General features: G+C 45.5%; 1 protein-coding gene across 6 annotated transcripts in view; it reads left to right on the top strand.

The window, feature by feature from the left end:
- Positions 1–27378, top strand: part of rasal2 (RAS protein activator like 2) — an 87693-nt gene that overhangs the window by 28014 nt on the left and 32301 nt on the right. For 5 of the 6 annotated variants that reach the window (XM_061731613.1, XM_061731612.1, XM_061731611.1 and 2 more), the window contains exons 4-5: positions 20627–20733; positions 22464–22573. In XM_061731613.1, the coding sequence (XP_061587597.1) occupies positions 20627–20733; positions 22464–22573 (217 nt within the window). Of the gene's footprint in view, positions 1–7617; positions 7705–20626; positions 20734–22463; positions 22574–27378 lie in introns of those variants that run through there. The other variant, XM_061731614.1, reaches the window with a different exon arrangement.

Genomic DNA, 27378 nt, shown 5'->3' with positions numbered 1-27378 from the left:
ATTAATTGTGCATATGCATTAATTGTCACTATCTTGCCTGAAAGTCTCACTCATGCATCACTCTCTTCTCATCACCACTGACTGCAGCTCAACATCTCCCCCTAGAGGCGCTAATCAGTAACTACAACAACAATGAAGCGGTATTGGTGCGTGGGATCGGAGAATTTTTACGAGTACGAGTTTATGAGAGCAGTATCGGCATCCCTACTTAAAACTTGTAACAATACAGACAAAACAGAAACCATACAGGTACCGGACCAGAGGGGGCGCTAGAGAACAAACAAAACAACAAAATCAATGTTTGTGTCCGTGTGTGTGTGTGTGTGTGTGTGTGTGTGTGTGTGTGTGTGTGTGTGTGTGTGTGTGTGTGTGTGTAAAGTATAATAACAAATATCCATCAACATCAAAATCAAAATCTTCTTTCATTCATTAAAAGAAAAACAAAACAGTTCAATATAATATCAAATCTCTTTCCTTGAATGAAAGGGAACAGAAAGAAGACTTATTTCATCTGTCCCTTTTTCCTAAGAAATCTAATTTCAATTAATGTAATAATAAAAAAAACAAAAACAAATGACAAATTACGCAATAAAAAAAACACTTTCAAATAAACGTAATTTTAAAAAAAAGTCGATCTATGAAAAAATACACATTCATTCAGAAAAGAAAAGGAAAAATAAGTAACAATAATTATGATAATATGATTGATTAATAATCAATAAATAATATAATAATAATAATAATGACAGAAGTAATAACAGTAATATTCTAACAATTATAATAATCACAATTACAGTTGTCATAACAATATTAACAGTAATATTAATATAATAATTATAATCAATCATAATCTAATAATAAAATAGTCTTGCTCATAATAATGCACACATTTATAATCTTAATAATAAGTCAATTAGTTTATATGTGTATGTAAAGAGAGCGGGGAGAGAAAAAGAAAAATTACTTGAATAATAAAACCCCCAAAAATAAATAAATGAATGGATAAATAAACAAATACAGGAGGAAATAAAGAATAGTTTACTATTTGCTCACGGTAGTTTTAATACAATAGAGTGAGAAATTGATTTGTTGCTGTTGTTGCCGCGGCAACAGTTGTTGCAGTTGCATAACAGGCAGGATTACCTGTGTGTGTGTGTGTGTGTGTGTGTGTGTGTGTGTGTGTGTGTGTGTGTGCGTGTGCGTGTGCGTGTGCGTGTGCGTGTGCGTGTGCGTGTGCGTGTGCGTGCGCGCGCGCGTGCGTGCGTGCGTGCGCGCGCGCGCGCGTGCGTGTGTGTTTGCAATCATCAGGATTACAGCAGTGTGTGTGCGCAGTTAAGTATTTAATAATCATTAAGTATTTAATAAACAGTAAAGTAAATAACAACAGTAAATAACAGTAAGTAAACAGTAATGGTGCTTTTACACTAGTACCTACTCAGCGCGACTCGACTCGCCCCCGTTTTGTGCTTTTTTTCGGCCCTTTTCGACACAAAAAAAAAAAAAGTGTTGCCGCTTGAAGCTTCTCTCTCTCTCATTTTTTAACTTGATATTGAACACAAGTCACAGACCAGCAGCACATCTATCATCTCCTCCAGGTTCTACATCTTTAGTGTTGTTGTCTTCTCTGTACGTCTTCTAAATACGTCACAGCAGCTTCTCCAACCTCCTACTTCTCATAAGGGTGTCTAAAAACTAACGAGGTGTGGCGAGTGGAGTCGCGCTGAGTAGATACGAGTGTAAAAGTGCTGTAAGTAAACAGTCCGGTCAGGTCTGTAGCTCCAGCGAGGCGTTCGGGTGCAGCCTGTAATTTAGCAGCTCGCTGTGGGAACGTGGCTCCCAGCGGGAATGTTGCTGGACAAAGATCCCAGTGTCTCTGGGGGGACTGGAGGAGGCGGCTCGGCCCCCGCGGCCCCTGGGGGGGTCGGGGTCTGCAGGGGTCCAGACCCGGCTTTAAACACCCCCCCCCCCGGGTGGGGGGTGTTTATGTGTTAATGCCCAAACAACCAGTTTAAACCGGGCTGATGCTGATTAGGACCTGGACTTTCTGGGTTAGTGCCGGATTAAAAACTCAGACCGGAGCCAACGCTGCTGGATCAGACCCTGGTGTCCTGACTGCTGGTGGGGCTCTGGGGCCGGGCTGGTGCTGGTCCAGAACCGGTCCAGAACCGGGCCAGAACCGGTCCAGAGCTGGTCCAGAGCCGAGACGCCGCGGAGCCGCTAATTACAGCTGGCTAACCGCTGGGCTCGGGACTCAGACACCTCCGTTTCCACTTTCCTGAGGTTTCACCTCTGGGTTCTGGTCTGAAGACGCTTCAGTTCAGCTACATCCAGTACTGGAGTTGTAAAATAAAATCAGGGGAGATGGTGGATTTTATCATATGGAGACAGATAATTTGTGCTGATTACAAATAATATAATATATTACAAATAATAGCAGTGACCAAAACACCTGCAGAAATACTGCAGGAATGACATAGCAGCAGTTAAATGCAGCCTTCTGTAAGCTTTAAATATCCACTGGGCTTACATCAAATACATCAAAACACAACAATAAAAACACTTTTCTGAACTTATCAATATGACTCTGTCCTTCACAGGATAAGTAACACGGATCACTGCAAAAACTCACAATCTTAACAAGAATATTTGTCTTATTTCTAGTTAAAATGTCTCATTTTAGTAAAAAAATCTCATTACACTTAAAACAAGATTCATCACTGGAAAAAACTACAATTTTCACCTGTTTCAAGTAGATTTTCACTTGAAATAAGTAGAAAAATCTGCCAGTGGAACAAGATTTTTTTGCTTGTAATAAGAAGATAAATCTTGTTCCACTGGCAGATTTTTCTACTTATTTCAAGTGAACATTTACTTGAAACAGGTGAAAATGATCAAACAAGTTATTTTTCTGGTGTTATTTTTCTGGTGATGACTCTAAATGTTGAAATAGCAGTAAAACCACATTCATTGATGAAATGACATAATGGATGGAAAGGGGGGGTGGCAGTTTTACAGGGGGGATGATTTGGACCGTTTTTATTTCAGGGGGGGATGCCATCCCCCCTCCTGGTCCGGACCGGCCAGGATCTGAAGAAGCTGCAGGTTCTACAGACCACTAGGAACCAGACCTGCAGGCCGGGTCGGTTTATTTGACATTAAAGGTGCATTCAAATAAGAGTTTAAAAGAACGAAAGAGGAGGCGGGATGGCGGGAGGCCGGTGGAGGTGAAACAGGAAGTGAGCATAGACATATATACGTAGACGCCTCATGACATGCTGGAACGTAATCCAGCGTGGCCGCCATATTGGATGGGTCTCCTCACTCCAGGCAGAATTAACTACACTGGAGTTACAGAGTTACAGTTACAGAGTTACAGTTACAGTTACAGACAGCACACGCAAGAAGCTGCAAAACAGTTCTTTTTCAAGGGTTTTAGCTCCCCAGCCCCAGTTCAAGCCTAACAGGGTAGTATAAGACCCTGGAATGACCTGGATTTATTTATTTATTTTTTTATAGATATATTTATTGAGGGCAATAAGAGAAAAAAAAAGATTTACAATAACAATAGAAATATCAATATTTTCCCCTTTTTATACCTTTTCATAACAATAATTAAACAAAAATAAATAAATAATATTAATAAGAAAGAAAGAAAAAATAAAATAAATATAAATAAATACAACACCACACCCCTCTCCCCTTCCCTCCCTCATATGGTCAATAATTACATCATTCAAAATCATTCAGCTTCTTTTCACATACAGTATGCATAACAATACTGGAGCAAATGAATAATAAAGTAAATAATCAAGTCCTGAAAAACACATTCATTAATGCAGTAGATGATTTAGATCATTAGCTTGTCCAATAAAGGCAAAAAATCCAAAAAGGCTCCCCAAATAAGTTAAAGGTTGGGTTTTTTTTTCTAACAGAATACAGTATATTTTCTGCAGTGCTATATGATGCAAGTTCATTGATCCACTGTTTGGGTGCTGGGGTTTTTCTGATTTCCAGTTTTTTTAAATAATTTTTTTTGCCGCAGTACGACCTGGATTTATAATGCTTACTTTTCCAGGCCTTTAAAAAATGTACTGAGCTGGTAAAGTTTATATGGGAGCTTGTATGTATATGTGTTACAGAATGAAATGACATGTATAAAAACTTTCACATAATGGCCTAATAACAGCTCATGACTCACAAATTCAAATGAACAATCAAACTTGTTTCTTTATTAAAATATAGAATTAATTAATTTATACATTTATCAATATGCCATACCATATGTCTCTGTTAAAGAGCATAATACAAAGTTTTTCAGCATAAAAGTACGTATTTCTAATGTGTGACAGCGTCTTGTATCATAACTAAATCTCTGCCGTTTGTAACAAACCAAACCGTGTGAAAATCCGGTAAAGATTCGGGGAGTTATGGAGGATTGTAGTCGGGGATAAAACCTTCGTCAGTAGAAATAAATGCACTGGGGGCCGTTGGAGACCCATCCAAGATGGCGGACGCGCTGAACGTCAGCTCCAATAGGGCTTGGTCACCAAGGTGCATTCTGGGACGCGGCGGCCATGTTGGCAGCCTCGTGAGTGTAAACAAACAGCAGTGTAGTAGCACCAAGTGAACAGACGGAATGCAAAAAAAAGATGTTAAAATGCTGGAAAGGAACTGGAATTTACCGGGATACCTTAAACAAGGAAGCCAAGGACCGGTATGGGGTTAATTGCCCTGAAGATTGGGGTTAATTGCACCGCAGAGAGCTGGCCAGCAACTGCGTTTAGCTGGCGAAGTGGGGAATAAAACCCGTATGAATGATCCGACCCCGGTCTGTGTGAGTGTTTGTTTGTGGGATACTGTGGAAGGTTACGTTTGGTCGTCTTACAGCCGCGATCCAAGCGAGCCGACGACTCTTTTACTCTGTTATCTCAGATACTCGGCCTCCGTGGTTCTGCCTCTGAGCAGGAAAGCGGTGAAAAGTTAAACCATTATTGATCTTTTCCCCACATCTGTTATGTGTGGAGCTGCTGCAGCTACAACACAGCAACGGGTTACCATGGTTACAGAATAACGGAAAGTAACGATTACAAGTACCGGTAGGCTAAAGGCTGAGTTATGGTTCTGCGTCAAAACGACGCCGTGTCTACGGCGTGTGGTTTTTGGACACGCAGAGGACACGCCGTCACCTGCGGCGTCACTGACGTGCACCTCCTGAAAATTGTAACTACGCGTCGAGGAGACGCCGTCCACTCGCAGACCGAGAGGGCTGTGATTGGTTCGTTTGAAAGCGAAGCATTTCCGGTTTCCGGTTTGAATCAGTAGTGAACTTCCAGGGCTCTTTTCTTCGTTTATATGTGATTTTTTTTGTTTTGGTTTTTTGCACAATAGTTGTCCTTATCTCTTTGATTCACTGTGACCGGAAAAAGTTGGATAAACCATTCAGAAAAAGATCGCTAACTAGTGGTCGCGGGGGGTACTGCACCGCGACCAAATGGAGAGACGGAGAAGTCTGAACGGTTCGTGACGGCGTCACGGCTGCGCCGTGTGCTCTGCGTGTGTGTGACGCAGAAGCATACTGACACCTTAAGATAAAAAGAAGAGGGAGCACGTCTGTACACAGTGCTCAGTGGTCCGAAGAGCAGCTAAGGTAGCTTCCAATATGGCGGCTCCGCCAGGTGATGACGTCAAGACGACCAAGCCCTATAGGCAGCGTCAGTCTATGAGGCGTCTACGTATAAATGTCTATGGAAGTGAGGACAGGCCTGGTGGAGGTGAAACATGAAGTGAGGACAGGCCTGGTGGAGGTGAAACATGAAGTGAGGATGGGCCCGGTGGAGGTGAAACAGGAAGTGAGGACAGGCCTGGTGGAGGTGAAACATGAAGTGAGGATGGGCCCGGTGGAGGTGAAACAGGAAGTGAGGACGGGCCCCGTGGAGGTGAAACAGGAAGTGAGGACGGGCCCCGTGGAGGTGAAACAGGAAGTGAGGACGGGCCTGGTGGAGGTGAAACATGAAGTGAGGATGATGCCGGAGGAGGTGAAACAGGAAGTGAGGACAGGCCTGGTGGAGGTGAAACAGGAAGTGAGGACGGGCCCGGTGGAGGTGAAACAGGAAGTGAGGACGGCTCGGTGACGTGGAGCCGGCGGCTGAATCGGGCCTTTGTTTGTCTCCCTTGTTGTTGTTTCGCTGGGAGCCTGAATTGCAGCTCGGCCGAGTTCCTCTGTGGCTGCATTCCTGTGGGCCTCCACCTGTCAGCCCCGCCACAATAGAGGCCTGCCCCTGCTCCTGCTGCCCCTTCACAGTAAAAGCCTGAACTCTGGAGACTGTAGGACAGGATCTGGTCCAACCCCCCGGACTCAGGGGACTGGGGCCCGTCTGCGCCCCCCCCCGGCCGTTTAAGGCGGTATTTTTAACCAGACTCTCTTATTGTCTTTCTATCAATCGATTGATCCGACTATTGATTCTTTTTGTCACAGGACAGAAAAATGACATAAATCATCAGCAGAATCAGCTGTTTCTCTACAGCCATTGCTTATGTCGTTCCCTGTTAGCCAGTGGCGCCACCCGGGGGGGCAGGGGTGGCCACGGAGCGGCGCGGCGCGCTCTTGGCTGCAAATGGTATTTGAGACTCGATGCTAATTTCAAATCGACAGTACATGCAAATAACTTCAGTCTTGTCCAGCGAACCATCTGGCATCTTTTTGAAAGTGAACTAACCGTTCAAAAGTCCCTTTTAATTCTCCATCTTTCAATCCTCCATTCTTTTCCTCCAGCTATAGGTGCCGTCGACCGCCAGAAATGATATGCCTTTTTTTTTTTTTTTTTTTTATCTCGTGCGTTAAAAAAATTGTCGGCGTTAAGAGAATGTGAAGTTAACGCGTCGTTAACGCATTAACTTGGACAGCCCTAATATATATATATATATATATATATATATATATATATATATATATATATATATATATATATATATTATTTTATTATTAGGCTCAATACACACTCAAAACACCTACTGATATGAATTTTTAATACATAATATATATAATATATATTTTATATAATATATATTTGAATATATCATTAATTAATTAATTAATTAATTAATTAATACATACACATTAATACATACAAAAATGTTGTATGTATATATAGATATATATATTCTTTTAAATTTTTGTATATATATATATATATATATATATATGTACAAAAATTAAAAATGCATATATATATATATATATATATATATATATATATATATGTGTGTATTCAATTAAATATGAAATATTAATATTTTAAATATTAAAATATATATGATATATATTATATATTAAAAATTCATATATATATATATATATGCCTTAGGTTTTTATCAACATATGCAGACAAGTTAGAAAGTAAAAATAAAAAAAAGTATTTCCGAGTCTGTATATTACAACAGTATAATAAAGTCCTGTAATGAAGGCTTTTAGTTTTGGTTCCACCCCAAGAATTGAAGTGGCCCCCTATGGCCCCCCCTAGGAGCCGCCCCTGCTGTTTAAGCGTCGTCCACCTTTTTGTTGTCACTCGTTTCCACGTGATGCACAGGAGTCGGGGCTTTTATTGTGAAGGCGGGCCGGAAGTGTGCGTGAGTGGGTTTTCACCATGAGAGCCGGTGGCCGTGGATGAGGACGCGACTCCCGCGTGTGTCTGATGGACCTTCTGGGTGAGTCCTGCCGTCCCCCGTCCCCCCCCGCCCCGGGGCTCCGGGGCTCCGGGGCACCGGCCCCTCGGCCGCCCGCTGCCCGGGTCTGGGCTCACCTCCCCCGGCTGCGGGGCGGCGGAGCTCCCGCTCCCTCGGGAGCTCCGCCGCTCCGCAGCCGGAGGAGGGAGCGCCTCAGAAATCAGAGCTGCACCAAAGTTCATAAACTTGGGGAACTTTTCTGAGCGTTTACGGAGCCGCGGTGCAGGAGGTGACCCGGACCCAGAAACAACCCCCCGGACACCAGGACCACAGGTTCCCCGGGGGCCCCGGGCCGGCCCCGGGGGGCCCCTTCACAATAAAGGCTTTATCTGCAAGAAAAAAAGTTTTTAAAGAGTTGAGAAGTTTCTGAGAAGAAACATTGAAAACGTTGTAGTTTCACAAGAAAACATCATTTTAAAACACACATTTTTTTTTATCACGATTAAAAAAGTGACAGGAGTTAATCTGTGCATCAGTTTAGAATCAGAATCAGAATCAGAAAGGGGGTTTATTGCCAAGTTTGTTAACACACACAAGGAAATTGTTGTGGTGATTGGTGCAATACAGTAAAAGTAAAAATAAAAATATAAAAGCAAACAAGTATATGGAGATAAAATAAGAGAGATAGAATAAAGTAAAATGTAAACAGAAATAAACAGAAATGTACAATATGAGGATTAAAAAGTGCCGGATATGAATCTTTACAAAAAGTGACGTAGGATGACAGATGACAGATAAAATGTATAAACAGAAATGAACAATATAGACAGAAATGTACAATATGGGGTTTTTAAAGTGTCGGATGTGAGTCTGTACAAATTGGAATATTTACGTGAATGTAACGTAGAGTGGGATGGGGGGGCAGTCCGTAGTAGTCGGGGGGAGGGGGGACCGGGGCCTTGTTGACGAGGACAGCTGCAGACAGGACGAGGACATTCATTTCTGTTTAGATACAGAAATGAAAAATCTGTAGCACGTTATTACAATTCAAAAGCACCTATAAATACAAAATGATTAATACATATAAAACAAAGATATATATGCGTATATATGCGTGTGTGTGTGTGTGTGTGTGTGTGTGTGTGTGTGTGTGTGTGTATGTATGTATGTATATGTGTAGGTATGTGTATGTACTATTGTATTATTACTTATATAAATACTGTATGGAATGATATTTATTAATGACATTGCACTGTTTTTTGTGAAAAGGGTAGGCGTCATAAGCTTAGGCTTCAGTCTACACCTTTTGGTCCTTGGTTTTTAGTTAAAATATTATATATATATATATATATATATATATATATATATATATATATATATATATACATACATATATACATAATTTTTGTATAACACCGACGATTTACACCTGTACTTTGGGTCATTTGTGTTGTAGAAACTGAAAGGACCAATAAACTAAACTAAAAAAGCCACAAGGAAAAAACCCTGTTAGTTGTAATTTACTGTGAAATATTCTGTAAAACAGTAATAACACGAGGAAGTTTCAAGACTAAAATGTTTAGAGGTTTAACGAGAATAAAGTCCTCACAAAGTTGATAACTAAAGTATTAATACCACAACAAGAATGTAAGATTTATCCTCAGGAAAAAATCTAAGTAACAATCTTAGAGACAAATGTAACATTTTGTGAGGGAAAGGCACTAAAAGTGGAATAAAAACCTCGTTCAGGTCCGAGATAAAAGTACCGACTCGTTGTTTTACCACCAAATGTTACCAGAACAAAGTGGATATTTGTGTGGGGATGAGACTGGTTCCTGTCGATGTCTCCGGAGAACCGTCGTGTGGGCGGGGCCTGTTTGTTGTGATGTCGTGATAAAAAAGTTGAGCGTTGTAGAACATAAGAGACGCTGCGACTCATGTGTCTCACGTTAAAAGTCTGAAACCAAAATGACACCAGTTTGAAACCAGTTTGACACAATTTTGACTCCAGATACGGGTTGACGGTATGTGGCACCAAAATGACACCAATTTGACACCAGTTTGAAACCACTTTGACACCAGTTTGACTCTGGTTTGACACCAGTTACAGGTTGACGGTATGTGGAACCAAAGTGACACCAGTTTGACACAAGTTTGACACCAGATACGGGTTGACGGTTTGTGTTTGACACCAGTTTGAAACCAGTCTGACACCAGTTTGATGGTATGTGCAACCAAAATGACACCGGTTTGTAACCAGTTTGACACCAGTTTGATTCTGGTTTGACACCAGTTACGGGTTGATGGTATGTGGAATCAAAATGACACCAGTTTGAAACCAGTTTGACTCCGGTTTGACACCAAATATGGGTTGATGGTATGTGGAACCAAAGTGACACCAGTTTGAAACCACTTTGACACCAGTTTGACTCTGGTTTGACACCAGTTACAGGTTGATGGTATGTGGAATCAAAATTACACCAGTTTGACACCAGTTTGACACCAGATACGGGTTGATGGTATGTGGAATCAAAATTACACCAGTTTGAAACCAGTTTGACTCCGGTTTGACACCAGATACATGTTGATGGTATGTGGAACCAAAATGGCACCAATTGGAAACCAGTTTGACTCCGGTTTGACTCCGGTTTGACACCAGATATGGTACCAGCGGATGCAGAAGAAGCCGCTCCTGACAGACATCCCACCAATCAGAGAAAAGAGGCATGTGCATGTCTCCATGTCCTGGAGAAAGTCTTCAAGAGACACAAGGGACCAAAATATATTGAATGTGACTTCAGTTGGCCAGAAGGGGGCGTTGTGGTCCAAAAGGGGATGTCTGCACCCTGGTCCCTGCAGGTCCCGGTCCCTGCAGGTCCCGGTCCCTGCAGGTCCCGGTCCCTGCAGGTCCCGGTCCCTGCAGGTCCTGGTCCTTGAAAATCCCGGTCCCTGCAGGTCCTGGTCCCTGCAGGTCCTGGTCCTTGCAGGTCCTGTTCCCTGCTGGTCCTGGTCCCTGCAGGTCCCGGTCCCTGCAGGTCCCGGTCCCTGCTGGTCCTGGTCCCTGCAGGTTCCGGTCCCTGCAGGTCCTGGTTCCTGCAGGTCCTGGTTCCTGTAGGTCCTGGTCCCTGCAGGTCCTGGTCCCTGCAGGTCCTGGTCCTTGAAAATCCCGGTCCCTGCAGGTCCTGGTCCCTGCAGGTCCTGGTCCTTGCAGGTCCTGTTCCCTGCTGGTCCTGGTCCCTGCAGGTCCCGGTCCCTGCAGGTCCCGGTCCCTGCTGGTCCTGGTCCCTGCAGGTTCCGGTCCCTGCAGGTCCTGGTTCCTGCAGGTCCTGGTTCCTGTAGGTCCTGGTCCCTGCAGGTCCTGGTCCCTGCAGGTCCTGGTTCCTGCAGGTCCTGGTTCCTGTAGGTCCTGGTCCTTGCTGGTCCTGGTCCCTGCAGGTCCTGGTCCTTGCAGGTCCCGGTCCCTGCAGGTCCCGGTCCCTGCAGGTCCCGGTCCCTGCAGGTCCTGGTTCCTGCAGGTCCTGGTTCCTGTAGGTCCTGGTCCTTGCTGGTCCTGGTCCCTGCAGGTCCTGGTCCCTGCAGGTCCTGGTTCCTGTAGGTCCTGGTCCTTGCTGGTCCTGGTCCCTGCAGGTCCTGGTCCTTGAAAATCTTGGTCCCTGCAGGTCCTGGTCCCTGCAGGTCCTGGTTCCTGCAGGTCCTGGTTCCTGCAGGTCCTGGTTCCTGTAGGTCCTGGTCCCTGCAGGTCCTGGTCCCTGCAGGTCCTGGTCCTTGCTGGTCCTGGTCCCTGCAGGTCCTGGTCCCTGCAGGTCCTGGTTCCTGTAGGTCCTGGTCCTTGCAGGTCCTGGTCCTTGCAGGTCCTGGTCCCTGCAGGTCCTGTTCCCCCAGAGCCACGTCCCACATCAGGCGGATGAAGGGAAACTTATTTAGTAATTATCCTGCGAGTGCGATGATGCGGGGTGGGGGGGGCGTGCAAGGCTACGACTGAACTGCAGCAGAGAGAGAGAGAAGGAGAGAGGAGGAGAGGGAGGAGGAAGAAGAGAAGAGTGCAGTTGGAGGATTGATTGAATAAATGCGGTAAAACCTCAGAGAGAAAGAGAGAGATCTGGTTTAGAATTACTGCTGAGTGGAGAGAGAGAAAGAGAGGGAGGGAGAGAGAGAGAGAGAGAGGGAGAAAGAGAGGGAGGAGGAGGAGGAAGACGGACGTCTGCAGCTTCACCTCATTGGCTGGCAGGTGCCGGCTGCTCCGGCCAATCCCGTGAGTCTCTCCTCCGATGATGGGGAACAGCTGCGATCGAGGTACCGTCGCTCCGCATGTTGGTGTCATGTGACCCGCCGCCGCCGCCGGCTGCATGTCGCTCCCCTGCGCCGTCGGGGGAGGAAGAGCGGCGGCTGCGGGTCCTCTTCCTCCTCCTCCTCCTCCTCTTCCTCCTCCTGGTGCATGGAAGTTTGCTGCATGAGCCTCGTCCTGCAGCTGGAACTGGGTCTGTGCTGCGTTCGCTGCAGCTCGGCTCTGCTGACATCACGCTGACATCACGTGATGATGTCATCACGCTGACGTCACGCTGACATCATCTCGGTTACTGAGTCATTCTGGGTCGAACTGGTAGGAACCTGAAGGAATCGTTATAGTTTGATTGATCTCTGATAGCTCTGAGTCGTGACTCTGATTGGACGATACCTCTGACTCGTCGTGACTCTGATTGGACGATAACTCTGACTCGTGACTCTGATTGGACGATACCTCTGACTCGTGACTCTGATTGGACGATACCTCTGACTCGTGACTCTGATTGGACGATACCTCTGACTCGTGACTCTGATTGGACGATAACTCTGACTCGTCAGGACTCTGATTGGACGATACCTCTGACTCGTGACTCTGATTGGACGATAACTCTGACTCGTGACTCTGATTGGACGATACCTCTGACTCGTCGTGACTGATTGGACGGTACCTCTGACTCGTGGTGACTCTGATTGGACGATACCTCTGACTCGTCGTGACTGATTGGACGGTACCTCTGACTCGTGACTCTGATTGGACGATACCTCTGACTCGTCGTGACTCTGATTGGACGATACCTCTGACTCGTGGTGACTCTGATTGGACGATACCTCGGACTCGTGACTCTGATTGGACGATAACTCTGACTCGTGACTCTGATTGGACGATACCTCTGACTCGTGACTCTGATTGGACGATACCTCTGACTCGTGACTCTGATTGGACGATACCTCTGACTCGTCAGGACCCTGATTGGACGATACCTCTGACTCGTCGTGACTCTGATTAGACGATACCTCTGACTAGTCGTGACTCTGATTGGACGATACCTCTCACTCGTCAGGACTCTGATTGGACGATACCTCTCACTCGTGACTCTGATTGGACGATACCTCTGACTTGGGACTCTGATTGGACGATACCTCTGACTCGTGACTCTGATTGGACGATAACTCTGACTCGTGACTCTGATTGGACGATACTTCTGACTCGTGACTGATTGGACGATACCTCTGACTCGTGACTGATTGGACGATACCTCTTACTCGTCGTGACTCTGATTAGACGATACCTCTGACTAGTCGTGACTCTGATTGGACGATACCTCTCACTCGTCAGGACTCTGATTGGACGATACCTCTCACTCGTGACTCTGATTGGACGATACCTCTGACTTGGGACTCTGATTGGACGATACCTCTGACTCGTGACTCTGATTGGACGATACCTCTGACTCGTGACTCTGATTGGACGATAACTCTGACTCGTGACTCTGATTGGACGATACTTCTGACTCGTGACTGATTGGACGATACCTCTGACTCGTGACTGATTGGACGATACCTCTGACTCGTGACTGATTGGACGATAACTCTGACTCGTGACTCTGATTGGACGATACCTCTGACTCGTGACTCTGATTGGACGATACCTCTGACTCGTGACTCTGATTGGACGATAACTCTGACTCGTCAGGACTCTGATTGGACGATACCTCTGACTCGTGACTCTGATTGGACGATAACTCTGACTCGTGACTCTGATTGGACGATACCTCTGACTCGTCGTGACTGATTGGACGGTACCTCTGACTCGTGGTGACTCTGATTGGACGATACCTCTGACTCGTCGTGACTGATTGGACGGTACCTCTGACTCGTGACTCTGATTGGACGATACCTCTGACTCGTTGTGACTCTGATTGGACGATACCTCTGACTCGTGGTGACTCTGATTGGACGATACCTCGGACTCGTGACTCTGATTGGACGATAACTCTGACTCGTGACTCTGATTGGACGATACCTCTGACTCGTGACTCTGATTGGACGATACCTCTGACTCGTGACTCTGATTGGACGATACCTCTGACTCGTCAGGACCCTGATTGGACGATACCTCTGACTCGTCGTGACTCTGATTAGACGATACCTCTGACTAGTCGTGACTCTGATTGGACGATACCTCTCACTCGTCAGGACTCTGATTGGACGATACCTCTCACTCGTGACTCTGATTGGACGATACCTCTGACTTGGGACTCTGATTGGACGATACCTCTGACTCGTGACTCTGATTGGACGATAACTCTGACTCGTGACTCTGATTGGACGATACTTCTGACTCGTGACTGATTGGACGATACCTCTGACTCGTGACTGATTGGACGATACCTCTTACTCGTGACTCTGATTGGACGATACCTTTTACTCGTGACTGATTGGACGATAACTCTGACTCGTGACTCTGATTGGACGATACCTCTGACTCGTGACTCTGATTGGACGATACCTCTGACTCGTGGTGACTCTGATTGGACGATACCTCTGACTCGTGACTCTGATTGGACGATACCTCTTACTCGTGACTCTGATTGGACGATACCTCTTACTCGTGACTGATTGGACGATAACTCTGACTCGTGACTCTGATTGGACGATACCTCTGACTCGTGACTCTGATTGGACGATACCTCTGACTCGTCAGGACTCTGATTAGACGATACCTCTGACTCGTCGTGACTCTGATTGGACGATACCTCTGACTCGTGACTCTGATTGGACGATACCTCTGACTCGTCGTGACTCTGATTGGACGATACTTCTGACTCGTGACTGATTGGACGATACCTCTGACTCGTGACTGATTGGACGATACCTCTGACTCGTTATGACTGATTGGACGATACCTCTGACTCGTGACTCTGATTGGACGATAACTCTGACTCGTGACTCTGATTGGACGATAACTCTGACTCGTGACTCTGATTGGACGATAACTCTGACTCGTGACTCTGATTGGACGATACCTCTGACTCGTGGTGACTCTGATTGGACGATACCTCTGACTCGTGGTGACTCTGATTGGACGATAACTCTGACTCGTCAGGACTCTGATTGGACGATACCTCTGACTCGTCAGGACTCTGATTGGACGATACCTCTGCCTCGTCAGGACTCTGATTGGACGATACCTCTGCCTCGTGACTCTGATTGGACGATACCTCTGACTCGTGACTCTGATTGGACGATACCTCTGACTCGTGACTCTGATTGGACGATACCTCTGACTCGTGACTCTGATTGGACGATACCTCTGACTCGTGACTCTGATTGGACGATAACTCTGACTCGTGACTCTGATTGGACGATACCTCTGACTCGTGACTCTGATTGGACGATACCTCTGACTGGTGACTCTGATTGGACGATACCTCTGACTCGTGGTGACTCTGATTGGACGATACCTCTGACTCGTGGTGACTCTGATTGGACGATACCTCTGACTCGTGGTGACTCTGATTGGACGATACCTCTGACTCGTGACTCTGATTGGACGATACCTCTGACTCGTGACTCTGATTGGACGATACCTCTGACTCGTCGTGACTCTGATTGGACGATACCTCTGACTCGTGACTCTGATTGGACGATACCTCTGACTCATCGTGACTCTGATTGGACGATAACTCTGACTCGTGACTCTGATTGGACGATACCTCTGACTCGTGGTGACTCTGATTGGACGATACCTCTGACTCGTGGTGACTCTGATTGGACGATACCTCTGACTCGTCGTGACTCTGATTAGACGATACCTCTGACTAGTCGTGACTCTGATTGGACGATACCTCTGACTCGGGACTCTGATTGGACGATACCTCTGACTCGTGACTCTGATTGGACGATAACTCTGACTCGTGACTCTGATTGGACGATACCTCTGACTCGTGACTCTGATTGGACGATACCTCTGACTCGTGACTCTGATTGGACGATACCTCTGACTCGTGACTCTGATTGGACGATACCTCTGACTCGTGACTCTGATTGGACGATAACTCTGACTCGTGACTCTGATTGGACGATACCTCTGACTCGTGACTCTGATTGGACGATACCTCTGACTGGTGACTCTGATTGGACGATACCTCTGACTCGTGGTGACTCTGATTGGACGATACCTCTGACTCGTGGTGACTCTGATTGGACGATACCTCTGACTCGTGGTGACTCTGATTGGACGATACCTCTGACTCGTGACTCTGATTGGACGATACCTCTGACTCGTGACTCTGATTGGACGATACCTCTGACTCATCGTGACTCTGATTGGACGATAACTCTGACTCGTGACTCTGATTGGACGATACCTCTGACTCGTGGTGACTCTGATTGGACGATACCTCTGACTCGTGGTGACTCTGATTGGACGATACCTCTGACTCGTCGTGACTCTGATTAGACGATACCTCTGACTAGTCGTGACTCTGATTGGACGATACCTCTGACTCGGGACTCTGATTGGACGATACCTCTGACTCGTGACTCTGATTGGACGATAACTCTGACTCGTGACTCTGATTGGACGATACCTCTGACTCGTGACTCTGATTGGACGATAACTCTGACTCGTGACTCTGATTGGACGATAACTCTGACTCGTGACTCTGATTGGACGATAACTCTGACTCGTGGTGACTCTGATTGGACGATACCTCTGACTCGTGACTCTGATTGGACGATAACTCTGACTCGTGACTCTGATTGGACGATACCTCTGACTCGTGGTGACTCTGATTGGACGATAACTCTGACTCGTGACTCTGATTGGACGATACCTCTGACTCGTGGTGACTCTGATTGGACGATACCTCTGACTCGTGGTGACTCTGATTAGACGATACCTCTGACTAGTCGTGACTCTGATTGGACGATACCTCTGACTCGGGACTCTGATTGGACGATACCTCTGACTCGGGACTCTGATTGGACGATACCTCTGACTCGTGACTGATTGGACGATACCTCTGACTCGTGACTGATTGGACGATACCTCTGACTCGTGGTGACTCTGATTGGACGATACCTCTGACTCGTTGTGACTCTGATTGGACGATACCTCTGACTCGTGGTGACTCTGATTGGACGATACCTCTGACTCGTGGTGACTCTGATTGGACGATACCTCTGACTCGTCGTGACTCTGATTAGACGATACCTCTGACTAGTCGTGACTCTGATTGGACGATACCTCTGACTCGGGACTCTGATTGGACGATACCTCTGACTCGTGACTCTGATTGGACGATAACTCTGACTCGTGACTCTGATTGGACGATAACTCTGACTCGTGACTCTGATTGGACGATACCTCTGACTCGTGACTCTGATTGGACGATACCTCTGACTCGTGACTCTGATTGGACGATACCTCTCACTCGTGACTCTGATTGGACGAAACCTCTGACTCGTGGTGACTCTGATTGGACGATACCTCTGACTCGTGGTGACTCTGATTTGACGATACCTCTGACTCGTTATGACTGATTGGACGATACCTCTGACTCGTGACTGATTGGACGATACCTCTGACTCGTCGTGACTCTGATTGGACGATACCTCTGACTCATCGTGACTCTGATTGGACGACACCTCTGACTCGTGGTGACTCTGATTGGACGATACTTCTGACTCATCGTGACTCTGATTGGACGATACCTCTGACTCGTGACTCTGATTGGACGATACCTCTGACTCGTGACTCTGATTGGACGATAACTCTGACTCGTGACTCTGATTGGACGATACCTCTGACTCGTGACTGATTGGACGATACCTCTGACTCGTGACTCTGATTGGACGATACCTCTGACTCGTGACTCTGATTGGACGATACCTCTGACTCGTGACTGATTGGACGATACCTGTGACTCGTCGTGACTCTGATTGGACGATACCTCTGACTCGTGACTCTGATTGGACGATACCTCTGACTCGTCGTGACTCTGATTGGACGATACCTCTGACTCGTCAGGACTCTGATTGGACGATACCTCTGAATCGTCGTGACTCTGATTGGACGATACCTCTGAATCGTCGTGACTCTGATTGGACGATACCTCTGACTCGTGGTGACTCTGATTGGACGATACCTCTGACTCGTGGTGACTCTGATTGGACGATACCTCTGACTCGTGACTCTGATTGGACGATACCTCTGACTCGTGGTGACTCTGATTGGATGATACCTCTGACTCGTCGTGACTCTGATTGGACGATAACTCTGACTCGTGGTGACTCTGATTGGACGATACCTCTGACTCGTGACTCTGATTGGACGATACCTCTGACTCGTGGTGACTCTGATTGGACGATACCTCTGACTCGTGACTCTGATTGGACGATACCTCTGACTCGTGACTCTGATTGGACGATACCTCTGACTCGTCGTGACTCTGATTGGACGATACCTCTGACTCATGACTGATTGGACGATACCTCTGACTCATCGTGACTCTGATTGGACGATACCTCTGACTCGTGACTGATTGGACGATACCTGTGACTCGTCGTGACTCTGATTGGACGATACCTCTGACTCGTGACTCTGATTGGACGATACCTCTGACTCGTCGTGACTCTGATTGGACGATACCTCTGACTCGTGACTCTGATTGGACGATACCTCTGACTCGTGACTCTGATTGGACGATACCTCTGACTCGTGACTCTGATTGGACGATACCTCTGACTCGTGACTCTGATTGGACGATACCTCTGACTCGTGACTCTGATTGGACGATACCTCTGACTCGTGACTCTGATTGGACGATACCTCTGACTCGTGACTCTGATTGGACGATACCTCTGACTCGTGACTCTGATTGGACGATACCTCTGACTCGTGACTCTGATTGGACGATACCTCTGACTCGTGACTCTGATTGGACGATACCTCTGACTCGTGACTCTGATTGGACGATACCTCTGACTCGTGACTCTGATTGGACGATACCTCTGACTCGTGACTCTGATTGGACGATACCTCTGACTCGTGACTCTGATTGGACGATACCTCTGACTCGTGGTGACTCTGATTGGACGATACCTCTGACTCGTGACTCTGATTGGACGATACCTCTGACTCGTGACTCTGATTGGACGATACCTCTGACTCGTGACTCTGATTGGACGATAACTCTGACTCGTGACTCTGATTGGACGATACCTCGTCATGACTGGTGATTTGTGGTCACATGACCCACTTGGTCCTGGTGTCAAGTCCTCCATAGTGATGAAGATGATGTTAATGATGATGGTTAATATGATGATGAAGATGATGGTGATTAAGATGGTTAATATGATGAAGGTGATTGTGGTGATGATGATGATGAAGATGGTGGTTATGTTGAAGATGTTGATGAAGATGATGTTCATGATGATGACGATGGTGATTGTGAAGGTGATGATATTGAAGATGGTTATGATGATGATGAAGGTGATTGTGGTGGTGGTGGTGATGATGATGATGTTCATGATGATGATGATGATGAATGTGATGACTGACAAATATGCACCACATAAGTTCATTATCCTGTTTATGATAAATCCTCCAACTCCAAACACAATCTGAAAACATTCATTTCAAAATCATAAATATATCCTAAATATTCCTGAGAGAGTAAAGCCGAGGACACACCAACCCGACGTCGCCCGCTGTCGCCGACTGCTGTGTAGCCTCACGTCGCCTGTGTCGGGCTGGGTCGGGCTCAAAAACGAGCACTTGGACACACCGCAAAGACGACACCCAGCGCTAGTCTGTATTCACTCAAAAACAAGGGAAAACCGGAAGCTCTGGGAAGCCGTAAACAAAACAAATAGGCTTCATATTCACATCACCATATTCTTTCACAGAGAGCATGCGCAATCTCTGATGTCACATGAAAAACTATTATTTTTAGTTTAAGTGTTGCAAATTCACATTACAAATCATGTTTTAATAGCAGAAAAAAAGACTGCATTTCCACGTACGGTGTGCGTCGCTGCGTACCCTACGCCGTAGGTCTGTGTTGGTGTAACGCGGAACCATAAATCAGCCTTTAGTGTGTGCTCTGTGCTGTTCTGAACGCCGGGTCCCTCCGCCGAGACACAACTTTTGCTGTATGCGTTCATTGTTGTGTCTAAAAATGATGCGCAGTGCCGACCCAATCAGAAACGGTACAGATATTTTGGGATTTTTTTTATATATATAAAAAAATAAAATTATAAAAAAATAAAGGATCCCATAACCTTTGATCGGGTGGGCAGGACGCACGTTTGGGTGGGCACAGCCCCCCCCCTGCCCCAAAACCAGCCTTGAGTTCCAGTACACAGAGGTCCGATGGGAGGATTATGATCGTACAGTGTGAGCAGACGGAGCATCAGAGCATCGGGTCGTACAGTGTGAGAACATAAATCGTGGGCTGTGAATTTTTGAACTTTTGAACTTTTGAACTCAGCAATCTAGTCGTGCATTGTGAGATTGTGAGTCTGAATCAAACGATTTAAAATATCGCAGTGTATGCCCAGCTTAAAGTGTCTGAGTTAACGATTCAAATGATGGTTGTGATGATGATGATGATGATGATGAATGTGATGATGATGAATGTGATGAAGATGATGATGAAGATCTCTCTCCCAGAGGTGTCGGCGGACCGATCTCCGAGGAGGCGGAGCATCTCTGGTTTGGGGGGTTCAGAGAAGAGCGTCGCCGTCGACAACCCAAGCTCCTCCCCCTTCAGGGTGCCGGTGAGTAGCACCATCGGGTGACCTTCACGGGTGACCTTTACTGACCTCTGCTGACCTGCTGACTTACTGACCTCTGCTGAGCCTCAGAACCGGAGCCTCAGAACCGGATCCTCAGAACCGGAGCCTCAGAACCGGATCCTCAGAACCGGATCCTCAGAACCAGATCCTCAGAACCGGAGCCTCAGAACCGGATCCTCAGAACCGGATCCTCAGAACTGGAGCCTCAGAACCGGAGCCTCAGAACCGGATCCTCAGAACCGGAGCCTCAGAACCGGATCCTCAGAACCGGATCCTCAGAACCAGATCCTCAGAACCGGAGCCTCAGAACCGGAGCCTCAGAACCAGATCCTCAGAACCAGATCCTCAGAACCGGATCCTCAGAACCGGAGCCTCAGAACCGGAGCCTCAGAACCGGGCCGGAGTATTTTTAGTTCCAGACTTCAGAGGGCTGTGATGCGTTTGAGGTTATTAATATCTCAGGAAATGAGGACGCTCACTTCCTCTGCTCACTTCTGCTCCGGAGCCTCTGAAGAGACAGATCAGCTGATCAGCTGATCAGCTGCCGAGTCATGTGACCCCCCCCCCCCACCAGTCAGGACCAGACCCTAGTGGTCTGTAGAGGACCTGCAGGTCTGGATCTGGACCCTAGTGGTCTGTAGAGGACCTGCAGGTCTGGATCTGGACCCTAGTGGTCTGTAGAGGACCTGCAGGTCTGGATCTGGACCCTAGTGGTCTGTAGAGGACCTGCAGGTCTGGATCTGGACCCCAGCCTCACCTCCAGACCAGAACCAGGAGCCTGAAGTTTCAGCGTTTCTCTTAAACGCCTCTTCCACCCGGAGAGGAGGATTGTGGGTAACAGTGTCTGGTGTTAATGTTGTAGAGATGAAGGTCAGGTAGAGGTCACTCCTCCTCTTCCTCCTCCTCTCCTCCTCCATCCAATCCTCCTCTTCCTCTCCTCCTCTTCCTCCTCTCCTCCTCTTCCTCCTCCATCTCCTCCATCATCCCATCCTCCTCCTTTCCTCCTCTTCCTCTCCCTGGACTCTGACTCTTCATCGTTTCTTTTTTTTTTAATTCTTTTTATTATTTTACCTTCTTTTCTCATAATTTTATTTTATTTTATTTGTTATTTACTGTTTAATTCTAATGTTGATCTAAAGTAGTGATGCACCGATTGTTCGGTAACCGAAATTGTTCGGCCGAAAATGGCAAAAAAACACTTTCGGTGTTCAGTGGAATAAGTGGGAAAAAACCGAACAATTTATAACGGCGTTGTAATATAAGGAAATAGACTGGCCGCTCCGTCCCGTAACATTGCGCATCACAAACATAAATCGTTGGCCAACCAAAAACTAACCCCATAAGAATTTTACCAACATTCACCAGGAGGTGGAACCAAAACAACATAATGCTGGGAAATTAAAATTTTTTCATTTTTTTATGTTCAATAAATATTTTCTACCTTGTAATTTTCTAAAAGATTTTTTTCTTTGAAAAGCATGCCTAAGTCAAATTTATTTGATTTATGCAATGGTGAAAAAATTGGCAAAATAAATGAAAAACTGCTGAAGAACCATGTTCGGTATTGTTCGGTATTTGGCCAAGTGTTTATTATTATTTTCGGTTTCGGTTTCGGCCACAAATTTTCATTTCGGTGCATCACTAATCTAAAGCACTTTGAATGACCTTGTGTTGAATTGTGCTGTATAAATAAACTTGCCTTCTGTCTTCAGGGTTTCTTCAGCAAACGCCTCAAAGGTTCCATCAAGAGAACGAAGAGTCAGACCAAACTGGACCGGAACCCCAGCGTCAGGCTGCCGTCGCTCCGCCCCGATGCTGACAGGTAACTCCGCCCCCCTGGGAACACCTGGGGAACATCTGGTGAACACCTGAACACCTGGTTAACACCTGAACACCTGGGGAACATCTGGTTAACACATGGGGAACATCTGGGAAACACCTGGTGAACAGCTGGGGAACACCTGGGGAACATCTGGGGAACATCTGGCTAACACATGGGGAACATCTAGGGAACACCTGGTGAACATCTGGCTAACACCTGGGGAACACCTGGCTAACACCTGGGGAACACCTGGCTAACACATGGGGAACATCTAGGGAACACCTGGTGAACATCTGGCTAACACCTGGGGAACACCTGGCTAACACCTGGGGAACATCTGGCTAACACATGGGGAACATCTAGGGAACACCTGGTGAACATCTGGCTAACACCTGGGGAACACCTGGCTAACACCTGGGGAACACCTGGCTAACACTTGGGGAACATCTAGGGAACACCTGGTGAACATCTGGCTAACACCTGGGGAACACCTGGCTAACACCTGGGGAACATCTGGGGAACACCTGGTGAACATCTGGGGAACACCTGGTGAACACCTGGGGAACACCTGGGGAACACCTGGCTAACATCTGGCTAACACCTGGGGAACATCTGGCTAACACCTGGGGAACACCTGGCTAACACCTGGGGAACATCTGGCTAACACCTGGCTAACATCTGGGGAACACCTGGTGAACACCTGGGGAACACCTGGCTAACACCTGGCTAACATCTGGGGAACACCTGGTGAACATCTGGGGAACACCTGGCTAACACCTGGTGAACATCTTGTTCTTCTTCTTCGTGTCTGGGCGTCCTCTATACCATGTACTTCCAGTGGGTGGCGCAGGCGAGTGCAGCAGCGTTGGGTTCAGCCAGGTCATCTCCAGTGCATTGTGGGGCAGATATGCATCTCATGATGTGGTCCATAGTTTGTGGTTCCCCACACACACACAGGCATCAGAGAATGTTAGTTTCCATTTTTTCATGGATGCCTTGCAGCGTCCTTCGCCAACCCGCAAACGGTTTAGGGTTTTCCAGATAGCCCATGGTTGGTCATGGCCGGTTGCAAGACATTCATCTGGGACGATGCCTCTCTCTGTCCATTGGGTTGTCTGGCTGCCCCGGCTGTTCCACTGGTTCTGCCACTCCGTGGTCCTGGCGACAGATGGTCCCCAGTTCTGGAGTGGTATCCAGGAAGCTGCTTCTGGACGTGAGACGTTTCTGGGGGGCCAGGTGTTCGTGCAGTGAGTGCCGGTTGTCATGGGCCTGCTTGCTGCGCTCTGCTTTGGCGGTGACTGCTCTGTGGATGTCAGGGGGTGCGATGCCTGAGAGTTTTGATGCATCCAGTCACTCCTGCAGGTCTCGTTGAGGACAGGGTCCAGTTTGCGTGCGTGACTTGATTTATACCATGCTGGGCAGGCGTATTCGGCGGTTGAGAAGCATAGGGCTAGTGCTGTGGTAGCAGCGTGCTGCTACCACAGCACTAGGTTGTTCCTGGTGGACACCTTGACTTTGGTCTTCTGGACGTGCTCTTTGTAGCTCAGGGTATGGTCCAAGGTTACACCCAGGTAGACTGGGTGCTGGTCGTTCTCAAGCCTTATTCCGTCCCAAGTTACATTGAGCTCCCGTTTGGCCTCCTTGTTTTTAAGGTGGAAGCTACAAATTTGGGTCTTCCCAGGATTTGGACGCAGGTGGTTTTCCATATAGTATGTGGACATATCTGTCAGTCCTTGTTCCAGGGCCAACTCCACTTCCGGGAAAGTATGCTGCTGCGTTGTCATGGCTAAGTCATCTGCATAGATGAACATTTGGTGAACACCTGTTTAACGTCTTTAACGGCATTTATCGCTGAAGTTTAACGTCATTTATTGCTAAAGTTTAAAACCCGTTGCCCGCGGGCCGTCAGTGCGGCAAGTCCATAATTTACTAAACTAGGTCATTTACACAGCTCATATGTTACGTGAGGTACTCATGCGACATATCTTTGGAAAGCTAAGATGCTTGTGATTCCACCGTTGCAAACCAAATCAGGATATAATCATAGCAGTTGGTACATTTCAACACTATAAACAAACAAAGATTTGCGCAAATGATGCAACTTACCGATGAAGCCTCATAGTACTCGTCTGGTCAAAAATATTCCCTCAAAAATGTTCTGGTTACATTCAGAAAGGTCCAGTAGATCCAATCCAGTCATGTATTTAGTCCAAAATACATGATTATACCAGTAAATATCCACAAACTAGCCGCTGTATCATTGGAAACTAGCCGCTCAATGTCCCAAATTTTCAACGTATTATTCGCTGTAACTCCGCTTTGCACGTCTTCAGACCGGATATCTTCACTCAAAATGGGGTCTGTACGCTGTCCTTTTGATTGGCACCTCATCCGACCATACAGCAGCTTCCCTGTCCCCTCTACAGCCTACAATAGCGAATGAGCGCCTGTATGCAAATGAAGCACATGTCCCCCTTTTGTCATGAAAAAAAATGAGCCAATTGAAGCAATCGTGCTGATGACTGGCACATTGTATAGCCAATGAAATGCTGAAAACAACGATGTGCCGCTTCAGGGGGTGGGGATAAAACCCACAGCCGGGAATTCCATGCATTCCATTGAATCACTGCAGCGAATCAAACGTGCATCCGTGTTTTGACTCTTTTATATGTATTAGGGCTGGGCGATATGGACCAAAAGTCATATCTCGATATTTTCTAGCTAAATGGCGATACTCGATATATATCTCGATATTTTTTCTGTGCCTTAATTGGGGTTTCCCCCAAAGCATTATAGCATAGCATCTCTGTTAGCATCTCTGTTAGCTTCATTTTTTTCTGAGGCAAACCCTTAAAAAAACAGTCAGTTTTAATACAATGCCTCGTGCCAAATGTCACACAGGTTCCTTTATTAACAGAGGTCTGCACAATATCAAAATGTATAAAACAAATTAAATAAAAATAAACTGTCTGCATATATAGAATAAAAATGCTTCTTGAATAAAATAAAACAAATATCCCTTTCCTGCATAACAATTAAATTAAAATACACTGTGCAATTAATACAATGTAGACAGTAACAGGCAGACTTTTCCACTGAGGTTGACAGTTGTCCAAATAACAAAACATCTCAAATAAAACATTCAAGTCAATTTGTCACAAAATAAGCTATATCAAAATCATTAAAAAAAAAAAATGTAAAAAAAAAAAAAAAAAAAAAAATTTTTTTTTTTTTTTAAATCGATATAAACGATATTGTCTCGTATCATATCGTGTTTGAAAATATATCGATATATATTAAAATCTCGATATATCGCCCAGCCCTAATATGTATTTATATATATTTCAGCAATATTGATAGTTAATCTGGATATGGGATAGGATACCTCTAAGTGTCAGCTTTCATTAGAGGCCAAAATTACTACTGTACGTTGAAAGGTTCAAGAGTTATGCCGTTTTATCCAGGTATGTGACCAAGTGTCCTTTTGGCATCTCCAAATGGCCATTTTTGGAAAGGTCTAGACATAATCTTACAGAAACTTGTGTAAAATACTCATTTTTTGTGGTATTGTTATCAAATTTGAACTTGCACTAGTTAAGGCTTCATGCTGTGGTCTCATTGTGTTTTCCAGCTAATAAGTCACAGCTACACTCATCTGCAGACATCTGGTTACAAAACAAATTTCCAGCTGAAATAAAAAACTTCTATTTCAGTGTGTTCAAACTTAGATTACTCAATGCTAGTAGCAGTTACAGTGATTCTGACAGTTGGGAGGGAAAACTTAGAGTGTTACCTTTCAAAAGAGACCAAAACCATCTATGTACTTCAAACGGTTCAAGAACAGCTTTCAATTTACTTTGGGTATGTCCTGGATAGGCGACTTTTACAGGAGTGGCAACGAGTTAACCTAATTTATCGCTGAAGTTTAACGTAATTTATCGCTGAAGTTTAACGTAATATATCGCTGAAGTTTAACGTAATTTATCGCTAAAGTTTAACGTTATTCTTTGCTGAAGTTCAACGTAATTTATCGTTAAAGTTTAACGTTATTCATTGCTGAAATTTAACATTTATCGCTGAAGTTTATATCATTCATTGCTGAAGTTTAACGTAATTTATTGCTGAAGTTTAACGTAATTTATCGCTGAAGTTTAACAACATTTATCGCTGAAGTTTAACAACATTTATCGCTGAAGTTTAACGTCATTTATCGCTGAAATTTAACATTTATCGCTGAAGTTTATATCATTCATTGCTGAAGTTTAATGTCATTTATTGCTGAAGTTTAACGTAATTTATCGCTGAAGTTTAAATTTGTTTATCGTTGAAATTTAACGACATTTATCGCTGAAGATTAACAACATTTATCACTGAAGTTTGTCATTTATTGCTGAAGTTTAACGTCATTTATCGCTAAAATTTAATGACATTTATCGCTGAAGTTTAACATAATTTATCGCAGAAGTTTACCGTCATTTATCGCTGAAATTTAACAACATTTATCGCTGAAGTTTAACTTTGTTTATTGCTGAAGTTAAACAACATTTATCACTGAAGTTTAACAACATTTATCACTGAAGTTTAACAACATTTATCACTGAAGTTTAACAACATTTATCACTGAAGTTTAACAACATTTATCACTGAAGTTTAACAACATTTATCACTGAAGTTTAATGTCATTTATCGCTGAAGTTTAACGTCGTTTATCACTGAAGTTTAACTTTGTTTATCGCTGAAGTTTAACTTTGTTTATCGCTGAAGTTTAACTTTGTTTATCGCTGAAGTTTAACTTTGTTTATCGC

The sequence above is a fragment of the Cololabis saira genome, chromosome 10, assembly GCF_033807715.1.
Source record: "Cololabis saira isolate AMF1-May2022 chromosome 10, fColSai1.1, whole genome shotgun sequence".
In the NCBI taxonomy this organism is placed as follows: domain Eukaryota; kingdom Metazoa; phylum Chordata; class Actinopteri; order Beloniformes; family Belonidae; genus Cololabis; species Cololabis saira.
The sequence above is the reverse complement of the archived record's forward strand: the minus strand, read 5'-3'. Positions and strand labels throughout refer to the sequence as shown.